This window comes from Muscardinus avellanarius, assembly GCF_963383645.1.
Source record: "Muscardinus avellanarius genome assembly, chromosome: 8".
In the NCBI taxonomy this organism is placed as follows: Eukaryota; Metazoa; Chordata; class Mammalia; order Rodentia; family Gliridae; genus Muscardinus; species Muscardinus avellanarius.
Window position 1 is genome coordinate 10,482,472 of NC_137794.1, and position 21,800 is coordinate 10,504,271.

Below are 21,800 nucleotides of genomic sequence, written 5' to 3' on the forward strand. Positions count from 1 at the left end.
TAAGCCACCTCCTGCCAGCTGAGTTAAAGGGCTGTAAATCCAGCATGGACTCCTTTTTTTCTGCTCTAGGTTATCTCGGGGAAAACTCATGTTTTATTGTGTTTATTCCTTCAGTCACTCGTAACTCTTTAAAAACCTTCAAGTATTTAAAAAGTTCATTTCAGTCTAAAAAACAGTATCCTGTCTGCCCAACTCAGTCCTGCCTCGGGCCTGGAAACCATTAGTACATGGTGCGTGTGCTGGGACAAATGTAGCCCTTCCTCTGGCTTCTGCTGTGTTCAGCCAAGCTGCTGCTTCTGCCCTGCGCGGCTCTAGGAAGGGAGAAAGAGCAGAACCAGACAGAAAGGGTGACAACTTAGTTCATAATTATATGAAATGTCATAATTCGGGGTCAGGGCTGGCTCTTCCTCTCACAGGGCACCTCTGTGGGGTGCGTGTGAGTTCTGAGGTGACCTCCCCACGGGGCACCTCCTAGCGTGCCCACCTCAGATCCAAGTGCTCGAAACGCGAGCCCCCTGGTTCTCCCCATCCTCGCAGGTCCTCCTGCGCCGCAGCCTTCCAGGTGTGCCCTCCTGCCCTCGTGCTCACACAGAGACTGGTTCTGCACGTAGGCAGCTTGACCTCTTTCCTTGAGACTTTTTTTAAAATTTTTTTATTTTTAGTTTTTAAATTGGTGCATTGTAGTTATACATCTTAATGGGATAAAAGACTTGTGGAGACATACATGCACATATCACCCGTGTAGCCCTTACCCCATCCCCACCCCATTTCCTTCCCCTCCCTCCTTCCCATGCTTGGCTTAGTGATTGACTTTGATATGTTTGTTTAATTACATCATGTGCTTTAGAGAGGTTACCTCTTCCCCCTCCCATCCCCTCAGGTCGCCTTATTTGCTCCTCTAGAGAACCTCCTTCTTCATCTGGGGTTCCTCCTGTTACCCATTTCTCCCTAGCTTTCGCATATTAGAGAAAGCACCCGATTTCTTCTTTTTTATGTCTGACTAATCTCACTTACCGTAACGTTGAGACTTCTTGTAGATGAGAAGCAGGCACTCCAATTCTTGTGCACTCCAAACTCTGGAGGACACGTGCCAAGCCGAGTCTGCTAAAACATCCCTCGCTGAGCTTGCAGATCCAAGGCACCCTGACAGCCCTGAGAAATCACAAAACTGGAGCTGGGTATGGTGAAGCCCGCCTCCAATCTTAGTATTTGGGAGGCTGAGGCCGGAGGATAACAGGTCCGAGGCCAGCCTCAGCAATTTAACAAGCCTCTCGGCACCTTAGCAAGATCCTGTTTCAAAAAATAAGAGCCGAGGGTGGTGGTGCACATGTGGAATCCCAGGACTTGGGAGGCTGAGACAGGAGAATGGCAGGTTCGAGGCCAGCCTCAGCTACTTAGTGAAGCCATCCACCACTTAGTGAGATCCTGTTTCAAATTAAAGAATAAGCCATAGGGCTAGAAGGTGTAGCTTGTAGGTAGAATGTTCTTGGGTTCAATCCCAGTATCAGGAAAAAAACCATCTGCCATGTGGAGGAAGATTGGGTGGATTTAGCCATTACTCTCTTGTACCTGCTTGTACCACTAGGGGGCCTTGGAAAAATACCATCTAGTAATCAAGCGTATCAAACCAATACCTGTAAGATTTGAGGGTATTTGGGGTCAACAGGTAGGGAAGATCTCTCTCTCAATGTTGCTTCTAGAGAATCGAGTCACGGGGTAAATGACTCCTGAGTAATCAACTTATTGACTGCTTTACTTATACCACGAACTTAACATTCAGTCACCCTTGGGTGGGGGCTAGGACACGAATGACGTCGGTCACTTCACTTCTCCTGAGAGGGTCAGTGCTGGAGGTCACCTGGCTTCCCACACCACGGGCGCAAATGACGACTGCACAGAAGCCGGCCCTTCATCAGGTCACCAGGCTCCTCAAGAAAACGCTCCCTGGTAACTCGCACACTCTCGGGCTTCCTTGGCCGACTGCCACCTGTCACGACTCACTCCTTAGCTCTACCAGAAATGTTTCCAGAAAACATAGCATACAGATACAGGCCATCGAATAACCCACTGCCCGCCATTACGTACAGGGCTGCCTTCTGGTCAGCACCCACACAGAGGGAGGCCCCGAACCCCATCTTCTTCAAGCCAGGAGATTTCACAGGTAACAGGCTAAGCAGCGAATGCTGGCTTCTCGCGCCTCCTGCTGCCCACAGACCCCATGTTGAGAAAACCCCTTTCCCAGTTGAAAATTACGGACTAAAAAAAGATGCATGTTACTATCCAGCGCTCAGTATAACTGACTGTCCATTTTTCTAATTCCCTCGTTCACACAACAATGGACAAATATATCTCAAGAAATACAAGAAAAGGCTATGCAGCGAGCAATCTTACACAAAAGCTGAGTATTCAGTTTAAGAAGCATTAATATATATTGAATGATACGTAAGCTTGTCAAGGAATTATACCAGAGATGCTTAGGACTGATAACTCTATGCCTTTTATTCAGTTATTACAGAAAATATTTGATCATTTGTTTCAAAATGTACATTAAAAAAAACTCATACAAAACTGTCATCTGTTTTTAAACCAGACAAATGGTGGGACAAGGATCTTGAAAAAAAGTCCACCAAGAGTAAAAAGACGACCCTCCCCCCACCCTTTTACACAAACGCATAAATATGGCAGGTACAAATTTTTCCTTGAGTTCCTTGTCGAAATTTGGTCCGTAACATGAACAGGCGAAAGTAGGACAACAAAAAGACAGTTTGCCCGCATTTGCATTACAAGTTGCTCAGGACACCAGCAGCCTCAGCTCAACCTTCGGATGGATTTCACACCAAGGAACTGAAAAGTGAGGTGTATAGTCTCATCGCACACACGCTCGAATCTGTACCCGGCAGGACAGCGGTACTCAGGACCACAGCCGCACGCGAGCAGGTGAGCTCCACCCACAGCTGACCTCGGGGAAGTCTCCATCCTCTCCTCATGAACAAGAAAGGCTGGGATGCCTCCATCCCAGGCAGAGCCATCGTGACACTGCGGCCATCAACAGGTCTCACCCCAGACACTCTGTCACATAGGATAGTGTTTTTTTTTAAACAACTTTTTAAAAAAATATAAGGACTTCTAATAAGATGATAGCACATGTTCTACAACAGTGCCACAGAAATCCACTCAGGATCCCAAGAAGGACAGTGACCGGCATTTCTTCTGTAAGGGATGACGACTGCTCCCAACATCTTTACTTTCCCATTATTGCAGGGCAGAGACAAAAAGGACCAGGGAAAGACTACCGGCGGCTGAGAGGTATTGCACAACCCGGAGAGCAGAGCAGCCGGTAACGGCAGGTAGGGAGCAGGAGGAGGCTGAATCAGGAGCTCCGGCCATTCCCAAACACCAGACCCACTGGCAAACAGGGTACCTGTGAGCTCACACTTGGGACTAGGGTACAAGCAAACACCTTCCTTGTACAAACTTTAGGTTGAATGGTTAGAAGACTAGATTGGAAGGGGTTACAGCAAGGATGCTTTTTGATTCTAATCTGGGGTGGGAGGAGACTTGGAAAGGCAGGGTTTGCATGTGGGACAGAGGAGCATGGGGTTGGGGTGCTGGGGCTGGGAGCCTCCTCTTGCAGGCCCAAGGCAAGTGCCTGCGGCTGGGCTGGGCCACTCCCAGGCTTCCAAGCCCCCCATCCGGCTAGAAGGAACTGACCCAAAGGACAAATACAGGAACAGCACAGAACAGAGCAACTGCTTGGGGGTGGAGGGGTAGACAAATGAGACAAAGCTGTCAACCCATGTCCCTTTTGTGTGTCTATACTGAGGTATGGCATTGCCCTGGGCCCTGGCAGCTGGGGGCTGCCCACAGTACAAGCCAAGGCCACCAGGCAACATAAGGCACTTGGTACACAAGAAAGACAAGGGTCTGCTTCAGAGGAGAACAACATTTCTGGGGGCCAGGGCCGGGGCCTGCTAGGCCGGGGGCTTTTCCTCTCTTCACGGTTTTGCTGATCAGAGGCCTCGGTGGGAGCGAGGCTGGTGGCAGTGGTCCTGTTCAGCTTTGGGGAGGTGGAGTTCATACTCAGGCGTAGAGGGTGCAGGGTGCGAAGCTGGTCACGGGCTGGAGGAATCCTATTTAGTCAGGTTTTCAAGTGATCTGGCACAGACCTAATTCTTCAGGGGCCCAAAGCCCTCTCCTGCGGCAGGGCTGGGGAGGCCGAGGGAGGGGGCAAGCCCACCCAGAAGCACAGGCTATAGGAGACTAAGACCCACTTGGGACGTGAGGCCCCGAGGCAGGGAAGGGAAGTTAGTGATGCCCACACTGTCTTCCTCGCCTTCCCACCCAGGCCTAGGCAAAACCAACAAGGAAAGCTAAGGCCTCTAGGAGAGAAGGGTAAACTGAGGCCTTCCCCAGCCGCAGGGGTCCACAAGCCCTCATCAAAGCATCCAGGGACAGAACTTTGCCCTGTGGAACTTTCGGAGGGCATGGCCGCTCTGTCTCCACCTCCTTCTTATTTACCACTTAGGAGAAAGGTTAAGGCGCTCTGAGGGAGGAGTCTCAAAAGAGAACCCAGAAGTACACATTCCTCCTTCCCTCAGGGCCTCAGGGTCGGGAACTCCGGCAGGAGGAGCACTTGCAAGGGTGGCTGCGCACAGGTGTCGATTTTGGTCTATTACGTGTTGGTAAGTAGTGCCTCGGGGCAGGAACAGGCAAGGTTTTTAGCATCACTTAAGTCTGATGGCCCAGGCACAGGTGGCATTGGGCCTCCCGGCCCAGCCCGCCCCCTTCCCTCCAGAACCATCCCCTACCTTCAAGAAGAGCACATGGGCTTATTAATAGTGCCGCTACCAGTGCCTGGAAGGGAACAATAGCTCCCCAACACTGAACCTCACGGAAGGGGACTCAGCGGCAGGGGATCCCCGTGATGGCCCCCTCTCCTCCCACTGCTGGCTGCTGGTGCCCCACACAGGGATGCCAGCCAGCCAGGGATGCCCAGGGAGAGGCAGCGGTGGCTGAGGTAGATTACATCTCTTCTTCTGCTCTCGGCGGATGGTGCTGAGCTGCCTCTCTCTTTGCGGGGGTCTGGCAGGGCCTTCACAAGTGGCTTGGCACTTCGGGGACAGGAGACAACAAAGAAAGCGGCCAAAGTGCCCGAATTAGTACAAGCTGGCCCAACACGTTCTCAGGATGAAGAGGAATCGGCTGGTGAAACTCTGGCCCGATGATTTGTACCAGCATGCCAAAGATGTGACTTTGCTATGACGGGGGAGGCAGGTGACAACGAGAGAGGACCCTCTGACTGCCTTCTGACCCCCACATCACGGAAGCCCAGGCTGGCCAGACGTCAACCTTATTCAGGGTCTCGGGATTTTTCTTTTAATGTAGAATAACATTTTCCTAACTCCTATCACAGAACCAACCCTTATCAACTTCAGAAAACAGCCTAGGTCAGCCCCAGCCTCTGGGTTTTGGTTTATTTCGGTACCACATCCAAGGCCAATAAACTAACCGCCCTGGAAGCTTGCAGGAGGCCTAAGGAACATGAAGTCATGTCATCCTGAGAAGCCGAGCGTCCTGGGACAGAGGAGGAAACCTACACATGAGCGCAGGGCTGCTGGATCCAGGACCTCGGCTGCTGGGCTGGCCACCTCCTCCCACGCGCAGCACATCCCAGCTCACCTAAGCATCCAGCCTGGCTCTCCTGAGAGAGGCCTCCTGCGGGAAGCTGGCGGCCCCGCTGCAGGTCCAGAAAGAGTCTGGGCCAGTGGGGAGGAAGGTGGGCCTCAGAGGCCGGGGCTGGACGCCGCCTCTGTGAGCAGGTCCAGCAGGGTAAGCATGCGCCGTCACAGCCCACGTCACGACGGCTGACCTGAAGTGGCCAAGGGGCACCAGATCAGCCCTAGTGGGTCGACATCGCTATCCTCTTACCAACGTTCTGCTGTGCAGCCCAAAGGGTCAGGGAACGAGGGAGATTAGGGGGAAATACTCCCAAAAATGCCGTCCTGCTTTCTAAGGGTAATCCAAAGAAACCCAGGGGACTTCTTGCCACTTCTGTTCACCTATCCTCGACACAGAGATGAAAGTTTTGCAATGATGTTTGCAAACAAACCCCCTCGGTGACTGCTAAGTTAAACTTCATGATGCAAGTGATATGGGGGGGTTGCCTTGATGAAAAGACCCATCGCCCCCTTTCTGGATAAAAATTCCAGGTCTGATCTCTACTACGATGTCAGAGAAAGGACCTGTAGATTCCTGTGCCACCTGGAGCACTCGGAGCTCAGGGGATCACAGGACCTTTTAAACCTACCTCCCCTCCCGGAGTCCTCACAAGGCACCCTTAGAACCTGGAGGCCTTGTCTTCAGGTGAGCGGGAGAGGGAGAATACTGCAGGGAGGGACTGAGAGTTCTGAAGACACGGCTTTATCTGCTCGTCCAGCTTGAAGAGTGACTCCGACACATCAGCAAACGGGAAATCCAAAGAGCGCTGGACAGGTGGGGCCGAGGGAGGTGGCCGGTGACCTTCCTGGGACACCAGGGGACCCGCGGGCTGGAGCCCTGGACGCCTAGGGTCTCTGCAGCTGGAGAGATGAGGTCAAGGTGGCAAGTGAGCCCCTGAAGGCTGGCTGGTTCTGGACTGTAGTCCAGCATGCTGCTGTTTGGTTTGGTTTTGAATGCTGGTGAATGGTTGAAGAAACAAGGCAGCTGGCACTGACGGAGGGAGGTCCAGGTCAATTCCCCTTGTCACTCCTGTCGAGGTGACCTTTCCAGAAGGGCCTGCTGCCCAGCATGCTCTGCTCTTGCCCTACAAGTAGGAAGACGTGTCCTCCTTCAGTACTTCCCCCGAGAGCGAAGGCATGCTGGTTTCCAATCCAACTCCAGCACTGGTGAGCTCTCTGCAGTCACAGGACGCAAGAGCGTCAACGCCATCTTTCTGGATCGCGTTGCCAAGTCCCAAAGCCAAATGCTTCGGCTTCCATAACTAGCAGTGGCCACTATGCCACTAGACGCCATGCGCAGAACCGGAGTCACACTCTTGTCAGTTAATCAGCACCAAGGAAATTGTAATCCAGGAGGGCTGGCCTCTCCTCTTCCTGCCCATCCACACGAGGGCCACCAAGGGCGCTACTGGCCCCAGGCGAAGCTCCTGCACAGGTTCCAGGTGGACAGGTCCTACGAGTGATGGACAGGACCACAATCTTAGCTCCCTCCCGTGGTGAAAATCAGACACAGAAAGATTGCACATTAAGGTAAAACGAAGAAATAAGAAACAGCTATGAAGGAAGAGGAAGAAGAGGTAGGCAGAAAGAAAACCGTGAGAACTGAGGCCTCCAGAAAACTCAGCAAGGACAGAGGTCAGGCCATGAGGTGGCTTGAGGGTGTGAAAGAGGAAGATTTTTGGCTTTATTGAGAAGGGTTTATGGAAAAATGAAGAACCAGAAGCCAAGAAGTAAGAAAGAGAAAGCGCCTTTTGAAGATAGGTTCCTGCTGTTTGAGATGGAGCATTGCAAGGTCGAGGGGGAGGAGGCTGCGGAGGCTCTGGGGGGCGTGTGCCTTGCCTCCCTGCCAGGCCCCCACCAAGAGGATTCCTGTGCACAGCACTTTGGCCTTAAGGAGACTTGAGTTTCTTAGTCCGTGGGGAGGTGCCGTTCTCTGCTTTCACAACTCCATTTTCATGGTAACCTGGAAAGTGGAAGAGACAGACATACCTGGGGTTTCTGCTGAGCTAAGCAGGGGAGGGGGCCCGAGAGCGCTGGGCTGCAGCTGCCTGGGCCCATGGGAGCAGCAGATGGCTCTGGGAAGGTCTCTGCTCCCCGCCCCGCCCAGTGTCTCCCACAGGCGGCCCCACTTGAGGCTGAGGCTCTGCCCTTTAGAAGGGGGCCTAGGCTGATACACAGAAACCCAGGAACAGGCGGCGGCCCAGAACCCAGCACAGAGGCTGGGCAAGACACTCGCTGGAATCACTTAGATGCTGCCAGAGTCCTCAGATCCTCTCAGGCCCCTGCAGGGTGCCTGCCCATCTGCCCATCTGCCCGACTGTTTTAGCAACAACTCCCAGAAATGGTGCAAGAGATGAGAAAAGGACAAGAGGCTGGAAGGAGAGGGTCTCACTCAGCTAACTGGCCCTCCTCTGTCAGAAGAACTACGTGTGTGTGTGTGTGTGTGTGTGTGTGTGTGTGTGTGTGTGTATTACCAGGGATTGAACCCAGGGACATTCTACCTCTGAGCTACACCCACAGCCCATTTTTATTTAGAAACAGAGTCAAGGTAAGTTAGCACACGCTGGCCTTGAACCTTTGATCCTCCTGTTTCAGCCTCCCAAGGGTTGGCATACTATCTTTTATTGTTGTGAAAAACACCTCCACTGTGCTTGGTGCAAATTAAAGAGCTCAGTGGCTGCAGGCTCAGAGCATCTTCCCAACTCAGGCCGCCTCCTGCTCACACCCAGCGCACGCCTGCTTCAAGCACTGGAGCCCTTGCCAAGCAGGCAGAGGCCTGGAGAAAGGCAGGCGAGTTAGAAAAGTGATCCTGGCGTAGAGAGGCCCCGCAGAGAGGACAGGCAGTGTGTGCTGGCCGAGGGCCTGGGGGTGAGGGCGCCAGGAGAAGGTGGGGGGATGAGGGTGCCAGGAGAAGGTGGGGGGACTGGGAGGGGGTCCTGCCCTGCCGCCCACCTAGCAAGTCACCGTGAGTCATTCATGAAGGTGGAGGAGGAGCCAACAGCCTCGGGGGCAGGGGCTGGCCGCTGCAGAACAGAGGGCAGGTGAGGACAGGGCAGCCGCTGAGCAGCACCCGGCATGGGCGGTGGCGGCTGCAGACCCTGGCTGCGCACCAGAAGCACCCGGAGGAGGAACTTCCCACCAGAGGGCCCCACCCAGTGCTGTCCTGCCCTTGGGAGGCCGGCCTCCAGCCTAGGCCCAGCCCTGCCCACACTGCCCCTGGCCACGCCCAGCCACGTGCGGTCAAGGAGCCCCAGCCCTGGAAAGCAGTCAGGAAGGAGGAGCCGGCAGGACTGGTCTGCGGAGCATCCAGGGGCTGCTCCGCACCTCCCGGGCAGCCCTCACCCAGGGCTCCGCCTCCAGCCCGGCACTCACCAGATTCCCTCTTGCCCAGCCTGGCTGGCAGCCGAGGGACGGCTGGGCCTCGCCGCTTGGCGCTCTGCTCGGTCCAGTACTCCCGCCAGTGCCGCAGCTGGGAGTGGATGAAGCGCCACATAAGCCAGGCCTGGGCGGCGCACACCAACAGCAGCGTGCAGAGCCTGCAGGGGAGGGTGGAGACGGGCCTGAGGCTGTGGCCCACAGGGCCTGGGGGGCAAGGCCAGGCCCCTGCAGCACGCCATGGCGCACCCAGACGCCAACACTCCCACCAAGCCAACACTCCCACCAAGCATGTGCATCACACGCCAGCAGTGGTAAAGTGATGGATCCAGGCAGAGGGGAAGGTCTAAGTCCACGCCTCGGGACCTACAGTAGTGCCTGTCTGTCTGGCCTGTCTGTCTCTTTTTGTGGTACTGGGGATGGAACCCAGGGCCCTTCTACCTCCAGGCTACCTGACCTATTGTATATTTTAGTCGGAAACAGGGTCTCGCTAAGTTGCTGGGAAACTAAGCGGCTGAGGCTGGCTTTGAATCTGCGATCCTGCTGTCTCAGCCTCCTAAGTACTGAGATTACAAGCGTGTACCACGGCACCCAGCTTCTCTTTTTTTTTTATTTAATAATTTTTTGGTACTGGAATTTAAGCCCAAGGGGTTCTGCCACTGAGTTACACTCCCAGCTCTATTTTATTTTATTTTTAACAGGGTCTCGTTAAGTTGCTGAAGCTGGCCTCGAACCTACGATCTTCCCGCTTCACCCTTCTAAGTACTGGGATTATAGATGTGTGCCACCACTCGGCTGTCTTACTTTACCAGTCTGATATAAGCTCCACAAATATTAGTAGAATTCAAACGACTGAATTATGATTTTCCCTCAAGGAATGGCTTCTTGTCCAGCACGTCACTTTAGAGCCCAGCAGCCCTGCACAGATCACACCCTCTAGGGCCTATGGGCTCATGGCAACACAGGGTTCCTGACAGGCTTTCTTGGCCACTGGCCACGAAGGACACAATTTTAAAGAGCCCACAAATGGCTCTGATGATCAACTGAGAGCCGGGTGTAAAACCTCTCAGGCAGTGCTGCTCAAATGTGCAGGGGTTTGTAGGTGAACTGAGATCCTGAAAACCAGGGCCAGGAAGTGAAGGAGCCTGGGATGGAGGCAGAAGGCTGGTATCTCCTGCCCCCTCGGGCCTGGTGTGCAGGAGGCTCCGGGGTCTGCCGCTCCCGACGTTCTGCAGAAAGCATACCAAGCCCAGGAGGCTGCCGGCTGTGCTCAGCTCAGGGAGCCTGAGTCAGCACCCCGAGCCACTGCCAACTCACCTGCAGAGCAAGGTGTTGAAGTTCCCTTTCTCGGGGTCGAACGCCTGGTTTTCCGTGCGGGCCAGTCCAAAGCCGATGGCCAGCACAGCGAGGGTGAGGATGAAGAGGCGCGTGACCCCAAAGACAGCTGCCCAGGCATGGAATCTGCTCACAGGGGCAGAGAAATGATGTCAGTCTTTAGGGCCCTTTGAAGCAGCTGCCTTCACTAACTTCTCCAAAAACACAGTCCTTGAGCGAGAAAGGGACTCGAGATGGGGGGCCTAGGAAGATGCTTGAGAGATGTCTAGAATGAGATCCCCCATAAAAAGAATAACCTTAGGGTGGTGCCTGCAGACACGTGGGTGGTGAACCCCCAAGACGGGAGCCTCTAACTGTCCCATGCTCCCTGTGCCTCTGAGCCGGCCAGCCCCCAGCAGCCCTACTCACAGCTTCTCGTTGTTTTCGTCTGCGAAGTAGAAGAGCCGGGCCATGTGGAAGAGGAACTCGGTGGAGTACTGCAGCAGCAGCAAGATCAGGCCCAGGCGGCTCAGGCTGCGGGCGGGGGAGATGAGCATTACCCTACTGGCCAGATGCCCTAGAGCAGAAGCCCTCACCCGCCTCGGCCAGCTTGCTCCCATGCAGGCCTCGACTTTCCACACCACTCCCTGGCTGGCCCTGCCACATCCTTTAGGGTGGCATTTAGCAGTCTCCCCTGGAAGAGGTTTTCCTAAGACAGCTACTGAGCTCTCACCTGCTTGCTGGGTCAGGTGCCCTTGCCTGCCCCCAGAGTGAACTGGACTTTGGCTCTTCACAGTTCTCAGCACCTTGTAGGCACTGCCCTGCCAGAACTGAGTGCAGAAAAGGTGCTCAGAACAAGCTTGCTGAGCCCTGGCTGAGAGGCGCCTGGGGGAGCAGGGAGCGCTCCTGCGCGGTCCTCAACGCATACCGCTAAGGGGACAGTGAGACTGGCTTCCTCAGACCACCCCCCCCATTTTTTTTTTCAGTTCTGGGGATGGAACCCAGGATCATTCTACCTCTGAGCTACACCCTCAGCCCTATTTTTTATTCTTTATTTTGAAACAGGGTCTCACTGAGTTGCAAAGGGCCTCACTAAGTAGCTGAGGCTGTCCACGAACTGCGATCTTCCTGTCTCAACCTCCCAAATGCTGGGATTACAAGCGACCGCCACCACGCCCAGCTTCCTCAGACCTTTTTTATTTATTTATTTATTTTTTGCGGTACTAGGGATGGAACCCAGGGGCATTCTACCTCTGGGCTATATACCCCATCCCTATTTTTTATTCTTTATTTTGAAAAAGGGTCTCACTGAGTTACAAAGGGCCTCACTAAGTAGCTAAGGCTAGCTGCGACCCGTGATCCTCCTGTCTCAGCCCCCTGAATGCTCGGATTACAAGTGTGTGCCACCACACCCGGCTTCCTCAGACCCTTTCTATCAACCTGACAATGTCCAGAGCAGGGCAGAGTGGATGCAGCCTGCGGGCCAGGGATGCTGCTCTAGGTCCCCAGTGACGGGAGAACAGAGACAGCTGCGGCCCTTGCGGACTCCAGGCTCCCAATCAGTGACTCTTGCTGGAGGCCTGTGGTGAGAACACAGGAGACAGGGGCCCTGGGACACCGCCGCCTACGGGACGTACAGAGTGTTGGACCCTGTGTGGAAGAAGCCCAAGGAAAGCCCAACCGCCAGTGGCGCAGCCTCTCCATGGGTTCATTTCATGATTCTCTTTCATAAGAGACCCTCGAGGTAAAACACTACAGCAACTCTTTTTAAAAACTTCTACAACAATCAAGCAATGAGTGACTCTCCATTTCATAACAAAGAGAAGGGGATCCCAGAGCCATTAGCTCTAGTAGCAGCTGGACAGGGCGGGCCACCTGGAACCTGTAGAGCTAGGGTTCCGGGGCCCACTGCAGTCAGGAAGGCCCCCGGGCTTCATCTCCCGTCCGGCTTCCCAAGGCTGACGACGCACATTGTATTGCGGCAAACTATCTTCATCTAAGCCTTTCTCCCACCAGGTGGGGACTGAACCACTGAAAATCAGCATCCCCTCGTCTTTCTTTGCATCTCTTTTGTGCCTCAGCAAGGCGCTTGGCACACCAAGGGCACCCACTAAGTGCCTGCTGACTGAATGGGCGGTGGCCGCGAGGGGCATCAAAAGGCAAAGGAACCTGGCGGGCTCGGGTCCTACTCACTTTAAGAGGTATGCTCCAGCTATGTGGACCAGGTACAGGCAGATGTAGTGGAGCTGGCGGGGGATTTCCTCCTGGAAACAAGAGAAGCCACAGTCAACGAGCTCATCCCCTGCCCAAGGTGCAGGGGACGAGGAAGGTCCCCTGGTCTCCTCCAGTGCTGAGTGGTTAAACACAGAGACCTGCGTCACAGCAGAGTCCCACACACTGGGCTGCCGAGGACCGAGGGGGAGGCAGCAGCTTTGGGTCTAGGGCCAGAGGGCAAGGTTTAGGTTGAGAAAGAAGACACAGGCACTGGGGAAGAGGGCTTCTGGAAATAATCCAGAAAAAAACTATTAAAAAAAAAAAAAAGGCCGTGGGAATGGCCAAAAGCTCTCCATCCAGTATCTAGAAGTTAGACTTTGCCCATAGCCACACATCTGGTAACGGAGGCGGCAGGAGACTGCGTGCTGCGTGGCCTATCATGGCGCCTCTACAGGGGCCGATGCAGCGTTTAACTTCAGCCCCCAACACCTGCCATCGCCAGCCAGCGCTCTGTGCTTCTAGAGGAAGGCGAGGAGGTACCCGGGAGCAGCGGGAGGGGAGCGGAGGACATGCGGCCTTCACAGGGCAGGACGGTGATACTTACCTTCCGTATCTTCTGGAAGTAAAGCTCAGGAAGTGCGTGCAGCCAGTAGGCCAGCTGGCACAGGTAGAAAAACTTCACCTGGAAGCTGGGGACAAGGGGGCGGGTCACACGGGGGGCTGACCACCCCAGGGCAAGGCACGGGGAGAGGCCATGGGTGAGGACCTGGTCCAGGAGCCAGGGAGCAAGGCTGGCGGCCATCCCAGCCACCATGGCCATGCACATACAAGACCACCCAACGGGACAGGGAGAGTCCAGAAAGAAACAGGAACCATCAAAACTACGCTGCGGAGGGAAAGTCACAGAAGGAGCGGATCACGGGGCACGGTGGACAAACATGGGGACTGCGGAATGCACTGAACAACCAGTGGCCCCGAGTTCTTTGCTACTGATGCTCTTAGGAAATGCCAAGGGTGGCCGCCTGCCTTCAGGGCTTGGCAGCAGCAGAGAGGCAGGGACGCTGCCTGTGACAGAGCTTCAGGCACAGGACAGAGGGAAGACGTGCTGTGGATGTCGGGCAGGTCACTAAGAAAGGTAGCTTTGTGGTGGTTCTGTTTCATATCTGTCTCATCTCACTGGGGGTCTCTGGTCAAGCACATCGGGAGGAAACAGCTCCCACGTGGGCCTACTGTCCCCAGCACCATCTCCTAATAGGCACAGGGAGCAATCAGCTCCTCATATCAGCGGGTCTGGCACTGCTCCAACTGGCGGACCAGCTTGCTCCTCCCCGGGGACCGAGCCACAAGAATACTCACGAGAGGTACACGTGCGGGTAGTCTTCCCAGAGGCTTCTTGGGTTTGTTAAGTATCCTTCCTGTGATGGGTGAGAAGAGAGAGCATTTAGAGACGCTGGGGCCCTGCTGCTGGTCCAGGGGGATGCACCCAGCCCCCACCTGCTGGAAAGAACTGGAAACGTCAGGATGCCGGCACCTTGTGTGTGGGACCCGCTGGCACTTGTCCGGTTGAGTCATGATGCTGTGGAAGTGCCACACTCTGGGGTTTGCACCCCTGCGGACGCGGGGCCGGCATTTGTACCAGCTGCATCCACACAGCAAGTTCATGTGTTTCCCTAAGCACCTCTAAAGCGAGGATAAAAGTTCTACCTTCGCAGAGTTATTTTTGGGGAATAAATGTGACTTTCTGAGCCAGTGTCAAGTACGATGCCTGGCATGTAGCACTCAGGAAATGCTTACAGAATACATAAGCAAAGGCAGCCGAATCACCTCCCACTTCCAGAAAACTTGAAAGCTTTGTCTGGCTTTGCACATCACCATAATCAAATGACTGGCAGGCCTTACTGTGCGTCAGGACTCTGACCCCTCAGGGCCTCCATCACTCCGTCAGTCTCTTCCCGCCAGGGCATTTTCTTGCTCCCCTTTATATGTCTAGCAACTAGTGTGCACCCTGTAAACAGCTGGGGAGGGAGCTCCAGAATCCCCCATCACACATCGGGAAACGCTGGACAGAATCTAACCAATATTCTCTTAAGAACAAAGCTGAGTTGCAAGAAGAAAAGGCACTATTCCCTCCACCCGAAGACCCAGAGGGACTGGGAGCTGATGCCAGAGAAGTGTCTTTTCATGCTCATGCAGGAACAGAAGATGGTGCCTCTGGAGGGGGAACCCAAGACCCTGGCAGAAAATCAGGGCCCTTGAAGGGCTGCAATCTCAGACAAAGGGGAGGTTGGAAAGTTTTTGCTGACCACAAGAGTAAAGATGTCTGCTCAGCCCAGCCCAGCCCAGAAACAAAAACATTTACCCTAGACATCTGCAACATCAGGTTTGTCCTTCAATGAGACCTAGAGTTCAAACGTATACCACCTGTGCAGTCCGGGAACCGCCAGGCTAATCCATCAGTATTAACAGTGTTAATACTCTGACCCCAGGCTCAGCCACACTTGGCCCTCCACACTGTACATCATCCAAGGAGGAACAGAGTTTATAATCTAAGATTATGCAACACAGAGGGAACAACCGATCTTCAGCAAGAATCAGTGGACAGGACCAGGGTCCAATAAATATGTGTTGGTTGAATTCATGAACAATGGATGCTTTAAGGAATTTCTCTCTTTTGAAACAAACAAACAAAAAAAAGCGCTCTTATTTGTGATTCAGAGAAGTTTAGATTAGTTTGTCTGATCTCTGGTAGAAAGAAGGAAATGACGGAATGGATACGCGAGGTCCCCTGAAATGGGGTGGGTTTTCAGTTGCACAGCTGAAATTTGAGCTGAGCTACCAACCTCCTGCTCCTAGACCTTCAGACAGGTTGCTTCAGTAAATCGAAAACTCAGCTGGGCTGGTGCTTCTGAAGAGAAGGCCGAGAACCTTAGCTGTTTGTCTAGGATTAGACGCAGGGGTTGGGCGATTCCTGGGTGGACGAGGGGGTCAGCGTGGTTTAGTGGGAAGCACCCTAGGCCACTGTCGGTTGGACCTGCTGGTGTATTCCTAAGTGAGGGCTGATCTACCCACCCTCGAGCCATGTAATGACCTCTGATCTACTGGCATGCATGGCCCACAGCCCCCACGCCGCACTCTGGGTCTCCGTGGGCACAGTGGCCTACCTGATGTGTCCAATCAGATCCATGTCCCTGTGTAGCCATGGTAACACAGACTGGAAAGAACAGGTCTCGCCCAAACCCCTACGGCCTTAATTATAATCTCTTCTCACTACCTTGGTCACACTCAGCTGGCAGCTCAGAGGCAGAGGTGGGAAGCTCTGGGCACTGGGCTCTGGGGAGCTCTCCCCTGTACCCCCCAGTGCTGTCTTTCTGCCTCCCCTCTCTGCTATTAACACATGGGGTCTCTGACCCGAGGCTCAGCTACACCTGGCCTTCCACGCTGTGCCTCGTTCCAGGAAAATCAGAGGGGTGAGAACACCCCTTCCTAGAGGAAGCAGCGATGTATTTCACAGGAAAAATAGTACTTCTGGGACGGACGTGGGAGGGGCATTTCTGCCAAAAAAAGACAGTCCAAGAGAAGCAGCCTTGTAAGAACTCCACAGCCTGGAGGAGGCTGCGATTTCACAGAGGAACCCTCTAGGCTTGGCCTCTTTCCTTAGGAGACAAAGAGGTCAGAACTCTGAAGCCAACAAGCCAAGAAAACTCCCCAGAAAACGCTGCCTGCCTGCGAAGGTCCAGTCTGCCGGGACCGGAGGAGGCTGAGAGGAGGGGGAGAGCTGGGAGCCAGAGGAAAATGACTCACTGCTCTGAGGACGGCCTTTTCCAGACCTCTGTCCAGGCAGCTGTCTGAGGGAGGGCTGGGGCAGGGCTGCCTTGGCGCTCACACATGCCACGGCACCAGAGCCCCCTCCCGAGCCCCTTCCACCCACAGGCCTCGGCAGATGGTTTGGGGGAGCTCTCAAAATCCTTTGTTCTCTTCCGATTCTCCACATCCACACAAGCTCATAAGGCCTCCGCAGGCTGGAGTGATTCCTTCTGTTTCTCCAGCAGTCTTCTCTGCTGATGTGTGAATAAGAAAAGCCACAAAAATGGCAGGTGCCAGGCAGGCCACAGCCATGCCACCTAGCTTCAGACGGCCTGTATCACGAGCCCAGCAGTGGGAGCCGTGCACCACACGGCTGCTCAACAGTGACCCGTCTGGGAAGAGCCACCGGCTCCCTCCACCAGCTTCTCACAGAACAGTAGATTTCAGGTCTTATTTGTTTATTGATTTATCTTGTGGTACTAGGGATTGAATCCAAGGACATTCTAACCTCTGAGCTATACCCCAGCCCTATTTAAAATTTTTATTTTAAAACAGGGTCTCACTAGGTTGATGAGAGTCTCACTACTTGCTGAGGTTGTCCTTGACTCTTCAGTCCTCCTGTCTCAGCCTCCCAAGGACTAGGATTCCAGGTGTGTGCCATCACGCCGGGCTGCTGATTTCAGGCTTTACAATATGAATTTCAGGGTGGATGAGACCACACACCCACTGGAGTGTTCTGTAGGTTTTCCCTCTTTCCCCATCAATGAGCAGGAGTATATCAAAGACAGCTTAAAAGTTAGAGGCTTGATGTTCTTAGAAAATCACTGGAGGGTCCAGCCACACCCCCACCATTCTGCCTACATAAACGCCAAGGAAAGCATCCCAGTTAAACACCCAAATAAGCCGATGGTTTTGGTGGGAGGAAGTTGGGGTATATTTTTGCTTTCATATTTGAGCTTTTCAGCATAACGTGTGTTGGGGTGGTACTGGTGATGGAACATGATATGCAGGGGGCATTCTACCTCTGAGCTGTACCCCAGCCCTATTTTATTCTTTTTTTTATTATTTATTTATTTATTTATTTATTTATTTTCTTTCTTTCTTTTTTTATTTTATTTTATTTTATTTTTTTTTTGGTGGTACTGGGGTTCCTGGAAACCCTTCTACCTCTGGGCTACACTCCCAGACCTATTTTATGTTTTTTATTTGGAAACACGGTCTTTTTTTCTTTTTTTTTTTTTTTTTCTTTTGTGGTACTGGGGTTCCTGGAAGCCCTTCTACCTCTGGGCTACACTCCCAGACCTATTTTATATTTTTTATTTGGAAACACGGTCTTTTTTTCTTTCTTTTTTTTTTTTTCTTTTGTGGTACTGGGGTTCCTGGAAGCCCTTCTACCTCTGGGTTACACTCCCAGACCTGTTTTTGCATTTTTATTTGGAAACAGGGTCTCCTTAGCCAGCGCGCGCGGCTGGCTTCGAACCTGCGCGATCCTCCTTGTCTCCGCCTCCCAAGCGTGGGGATTACAAGCGTGCACCACCACACCCAGCACTCTTTTTTCTTTTTTTAAAGAAAAGAAAAAAGAAAAAACAGGGTCTCACTAAGTACCTGAGGCTGGCCTTGAACCTGCGACCATCCTGTCTCAGCCTCCCAAGTATTGGGATGACAGGCTGACGCTACCACCACAGCTGAAAAAATTAAAAAATGTGGTGAAGGCCAGAGAAGAAAGGTGCATTTGCGGCCCATGGTGCTCAAGCCAGTACTGGGAGAGCACTCAGTACACGCCAGCACCGCGCTGGGCACTTTTACCACCTTGTGTTCAGTCCACACTTCCCCAGCTGCATCTGAGGCTACTACGATTCCCGATGGTCCCAGCATCCCCTGGGACGGTACTGCCCACTTTGGGAGTCTGTGATTGGATGAAGGAGCGAGAGGCGAGGAGTCTGACAGTGTTGGGGTCACTGTGGCCCCGCACGATACCCTGCTCTCCACAGCCCACTGAACACGCCGAGTGGTAAGTGAGTCTCACCCAAAGAACAAAACCTCCGAGAAAAGCCCTGTCTGCTCTCAAACCAGTTTCTACCATCGCTCTCCAGTCCTCAACGGAGAGAGAAGCGGAGGCAGAGCCGCTGGGCTCCTCACAGGCTAGCAGGGACGCTAAGTTACTGCACTCTGGCCTCCAAATCTGGCCCTCATGTGTCACAGCTGGGGGTGCTTAGAGGGTGAAGTGATTCAGAGATGAGGCAGTGCTTCCCGTGGAAGGCCAGCTAAGTGTCCTCTGGAATCCTGAGGCCATTCTGCCTCTAAGCAGCTCAGGTGTCCACGGTAGGCGTGAAGTCATGGGGCGCTGCAAGCGGCTGACACCCAGAAGGACAGAGGCCCCTGTGCACTGCGCCAAGGCAGGGACTCCATCATGCAGTATCCGTCCACCCCTGGAGTGAGACGCGGCACCCCAGCTCAAGGGGACAGAAATCTCGAGTCCCTCATTAAAAATTCCTAGCATCCTGCTTAGAAAAAGGGTTCTGTGATGAACCGATAATAGGAACAAAAGCAATGTACAGAAGGGCATGTCGACTCCTGCTTGGAGAAGGGGAGTGCTACATTTAGTTCTGCAGACAGAGCTCCCGATGACGCAAGGGCCCACTGTGGTCCCTGCGGGCGGAGGAAGAGCTGAGGGAACTGTGACAGGCAGGGAAGGAAATCCCAAGAGATCACAGCGTGGCTGACTCTTCCTCGCCCGAGGGCTAGATTTTTTTTTTTTAATGGGACCTGGTTACAGAGGAGGGGCTCTGGGTAAGGGTGGGTGTTAAACGCTTCCTAGCGGGACAGGCAGGGTCTTGTTACAGCGAACCCCAAAGGACTGTCCACATTCCTTTGTACAGAGGAATTTTGCCGTATCAAAGGTGGCTGGAAATAAGAGTCCTATTGTAGAAAGGGGAGGTGGATACCTCCTGGTCCTGCGAGCAGGGGTGGGAATGGCATCGACTCTCATGGGATTGGACGCATGCACAGGGCAATGCTGGCCTGGTCGGAGGAAGGTCATGTACCAAAGCAGCCAGCGACCTGGACTCGAGGCTGACCTCCAAGTTCAAGCCGGCCTGGACACTTCAGAAGCACACGTGGCTATGGATGCACTGAAATCTGAGGTTGGGACTCTTTGATCAATTACACAGCTACCGTAGCGAACGTGAAATTTTCCCCATGGGCTGGGTCTGGTAACGGGATCCAGTTCTACACAGATATGTGATATGATTATTGTAGTATCATGTCATCACTGTAACAAGTGTTTGCTTTTGGACAGGCGACTCTCTCCGGCTAGAAAATGGCACGCATGCCCCAGGGCCTCTCGCTGCAGCACCGGGACTGCAAAAGAGAGCTTCAGGTTTCCGGAACTTGCTCTTTTTCTTCCTGGCAAGCCCTTCGCAGTCACTGTATCGCCAAGTCCCAGGGCTGCCCGTGGCCTGGCTTCCCCTTCTCCAGCCCCGAGGACCACTCACCGTCACCACCACGTAGAAGCACCATACCACCGAGCTGAGATGAAAGACGACCAGCTGTCCAGACTCGTTGAACTTGCTGTGTTTGACCTTGGAGAGATGTAGCCGTTTGCTGATTTTCTAAAATATGAAGAGAACCCCGCATATTAATAGACAAGTGTATCCGTACCCGACAGGTTTCAAACTCCCATTTCCTCCCCGTGAAAGTGTCGAACACCATCAGAAGTTTGAACCCTGTTAAAATCCCAGTTATAGTGTAAGCCTACTGTGTGCGCACAATGCTTCATTTAAGGCATTCTGAGAAAGCAGCAGGATTGACATCTTTAGCCAACACATAAAGAAAACATCCTTTACTCATTCTGTGCCACAGACCCATACACACTGTCTTGCCATATTTCAGATAGCTTTTCCCCATGTGATAGATACTGCTGTCCCAAGGGCCGATTATTAAAGGCCATGAAGAGGAGACAGGGATCAAAGTGTACTGAGCAAAGCTCACTCCACAGAACCACGCAGGTGGACGGACTCAGATCTGCAGTCCCCTCCGCCCCAAGGCCTCACCCCAGCTTCTCATCTCAGAATCCGGCCGCACACTTACATCTAAAATGTACTCCTGGACCACGGCGTGCAGGATGATGGTGATAAAGATGTAGAACAAGATTGTAACCAGGTCCTTCGGGCCGTAGTGGTAGTACACTGTCTCGCTGTCTGCAGGGGTAAGAACAGTCCCATCAGCATCCCCAGGGTGAGGAAACGCTCAGGGACCCCAAAATGGAAAGAGGAGAGAAGTAAAATGTGCCACCAGCAGACCTATTCGCTGTAGCCCGAGAAGAAGAATGTTTCAGACCAAACTCTGGACTTGGCCCTTTGGAAGCACGAACAAGGAGGCAGAGGGCGCCACCATACTGTGACGACTGCCCAGGACGAGCGTCCTGAGTCTGGGCAGGAGAGCGCAGTGGTCGGGGACAGGGTGGGACACAATGCAGCTCCATCACTCCCTGGCTGTGTGACTGTAGATCCGTGGCTCACCTTTCTGTGCCTTGATTCCTCCCCTGTCAAATGTGACTGGAGTCACACTTCCTTGAGGGGAAGCCCAGTGTGGGGCTCAACAGTGTGGACTCCGAAGCTGGACTGCCCACGTTTATGGCAGCTGTTTGACAGACTGCGTGACCTGTATGCATGGGCCTTCTCTGCCTCAGCTCCCTCACCAGTAAAGCGAGGGTGATGGTTCCTGTATCACAGGGTTATTGTGGGAAACTGATGAATTGATAAGTGTAAAATACTTAGAACAGCGTCTGACATTTTAGATGTTAGCGCCGTGAACGTGTTTGTTACTGATTTGTTGGATGACTGTGAGAATGGAGTGAAATAATTTGAACGCCGGCTGCCTAGGACAGTGCCTATAACTGAAAGCCTGTGACAGATGGAGCTTTGCTACATAACAGTAATAAATTAGACAGAACCCCACCTGCAGAAGTCTTGTAAAACTCTGCCACTATAGCCTTTTCTTCCACAGACAGAAATATGGCAAAGGAAATAGACCAAATAATGGCACGTTGAGTGCCTGTGTAAATGTGCCACAATGAATCTCACAATCATGTACAATGAGGATGCACCAATAAAAATTATTAATAAAAGAATAAACCCCAAGATGGGCGTGGTGGCGCACGCTTGTAATCCCCGCGCTTGGGAGGTGGAGACAGGAGGACCGTGCAGGTTCAAAGCCAGCCGTGCTGGCTTAAGAGACCCTGTTTCCAAATTTAAAATAGTATAAAAATAGGTCTGGGAGTGTAACCCGGAGGTAGAAGGGTTTCCAGGAACCCCAGTACAGGAGGAAGAGGAGGAGGAGGAGGAGGAGGAGGAGAAGGAGGAGGAGGAGGAGGAG

General features: G+C 53.3%; 1 protein-coding gene across 1 annotated transcript in view; it reads right to left on the bottom strand.

Annotated features, from left to right (window-relative positions):
• Nucleotides 1–7,606: 7,606 nt before the first annotated feature.
• Nucleotides 7,607–21,800, bottom strand: part of TRAM2 (translocation associated membrane protein 2) — a gene marked incomplete at both ends in the record, with an annotated part of 72,281 nt that continues 58,087 nt past the window's right edge. The window contains 9 exons of the mRNA XM_080700268.1: nt 7,607–7,680; nt 9,090–9,253; nt 10,410–10,553; nt 10,836–10,940; nt 12,600–12,670; nt 13,225–13,309; nt 13,977–14,035; nt 19,919–20,035; nt 20,514–20,623. Of these exons, the coding sequence (XP_080556394.1) occupies nt 7,607–7,680; nt 9,090–9,253; nt 10,410–10,553; nt 10,836–10,940; nt 12,600–12,670; nt 13,225–13,309; nt 13,977–14,035; nt 19,919–20,035; nt 20,514–20,623 (929 nt within the window). The remainder of the gene's footprint in view (nt 7,681–9,089; nt 9,254–10,409; nt 10,554–10,835; nt 10,941–12,599; nt 12,671–13,224; nt 13,310–13,976; nt 14,036–19,918; nt 20,036–20,513; nt 20,624–21,800) is intronic.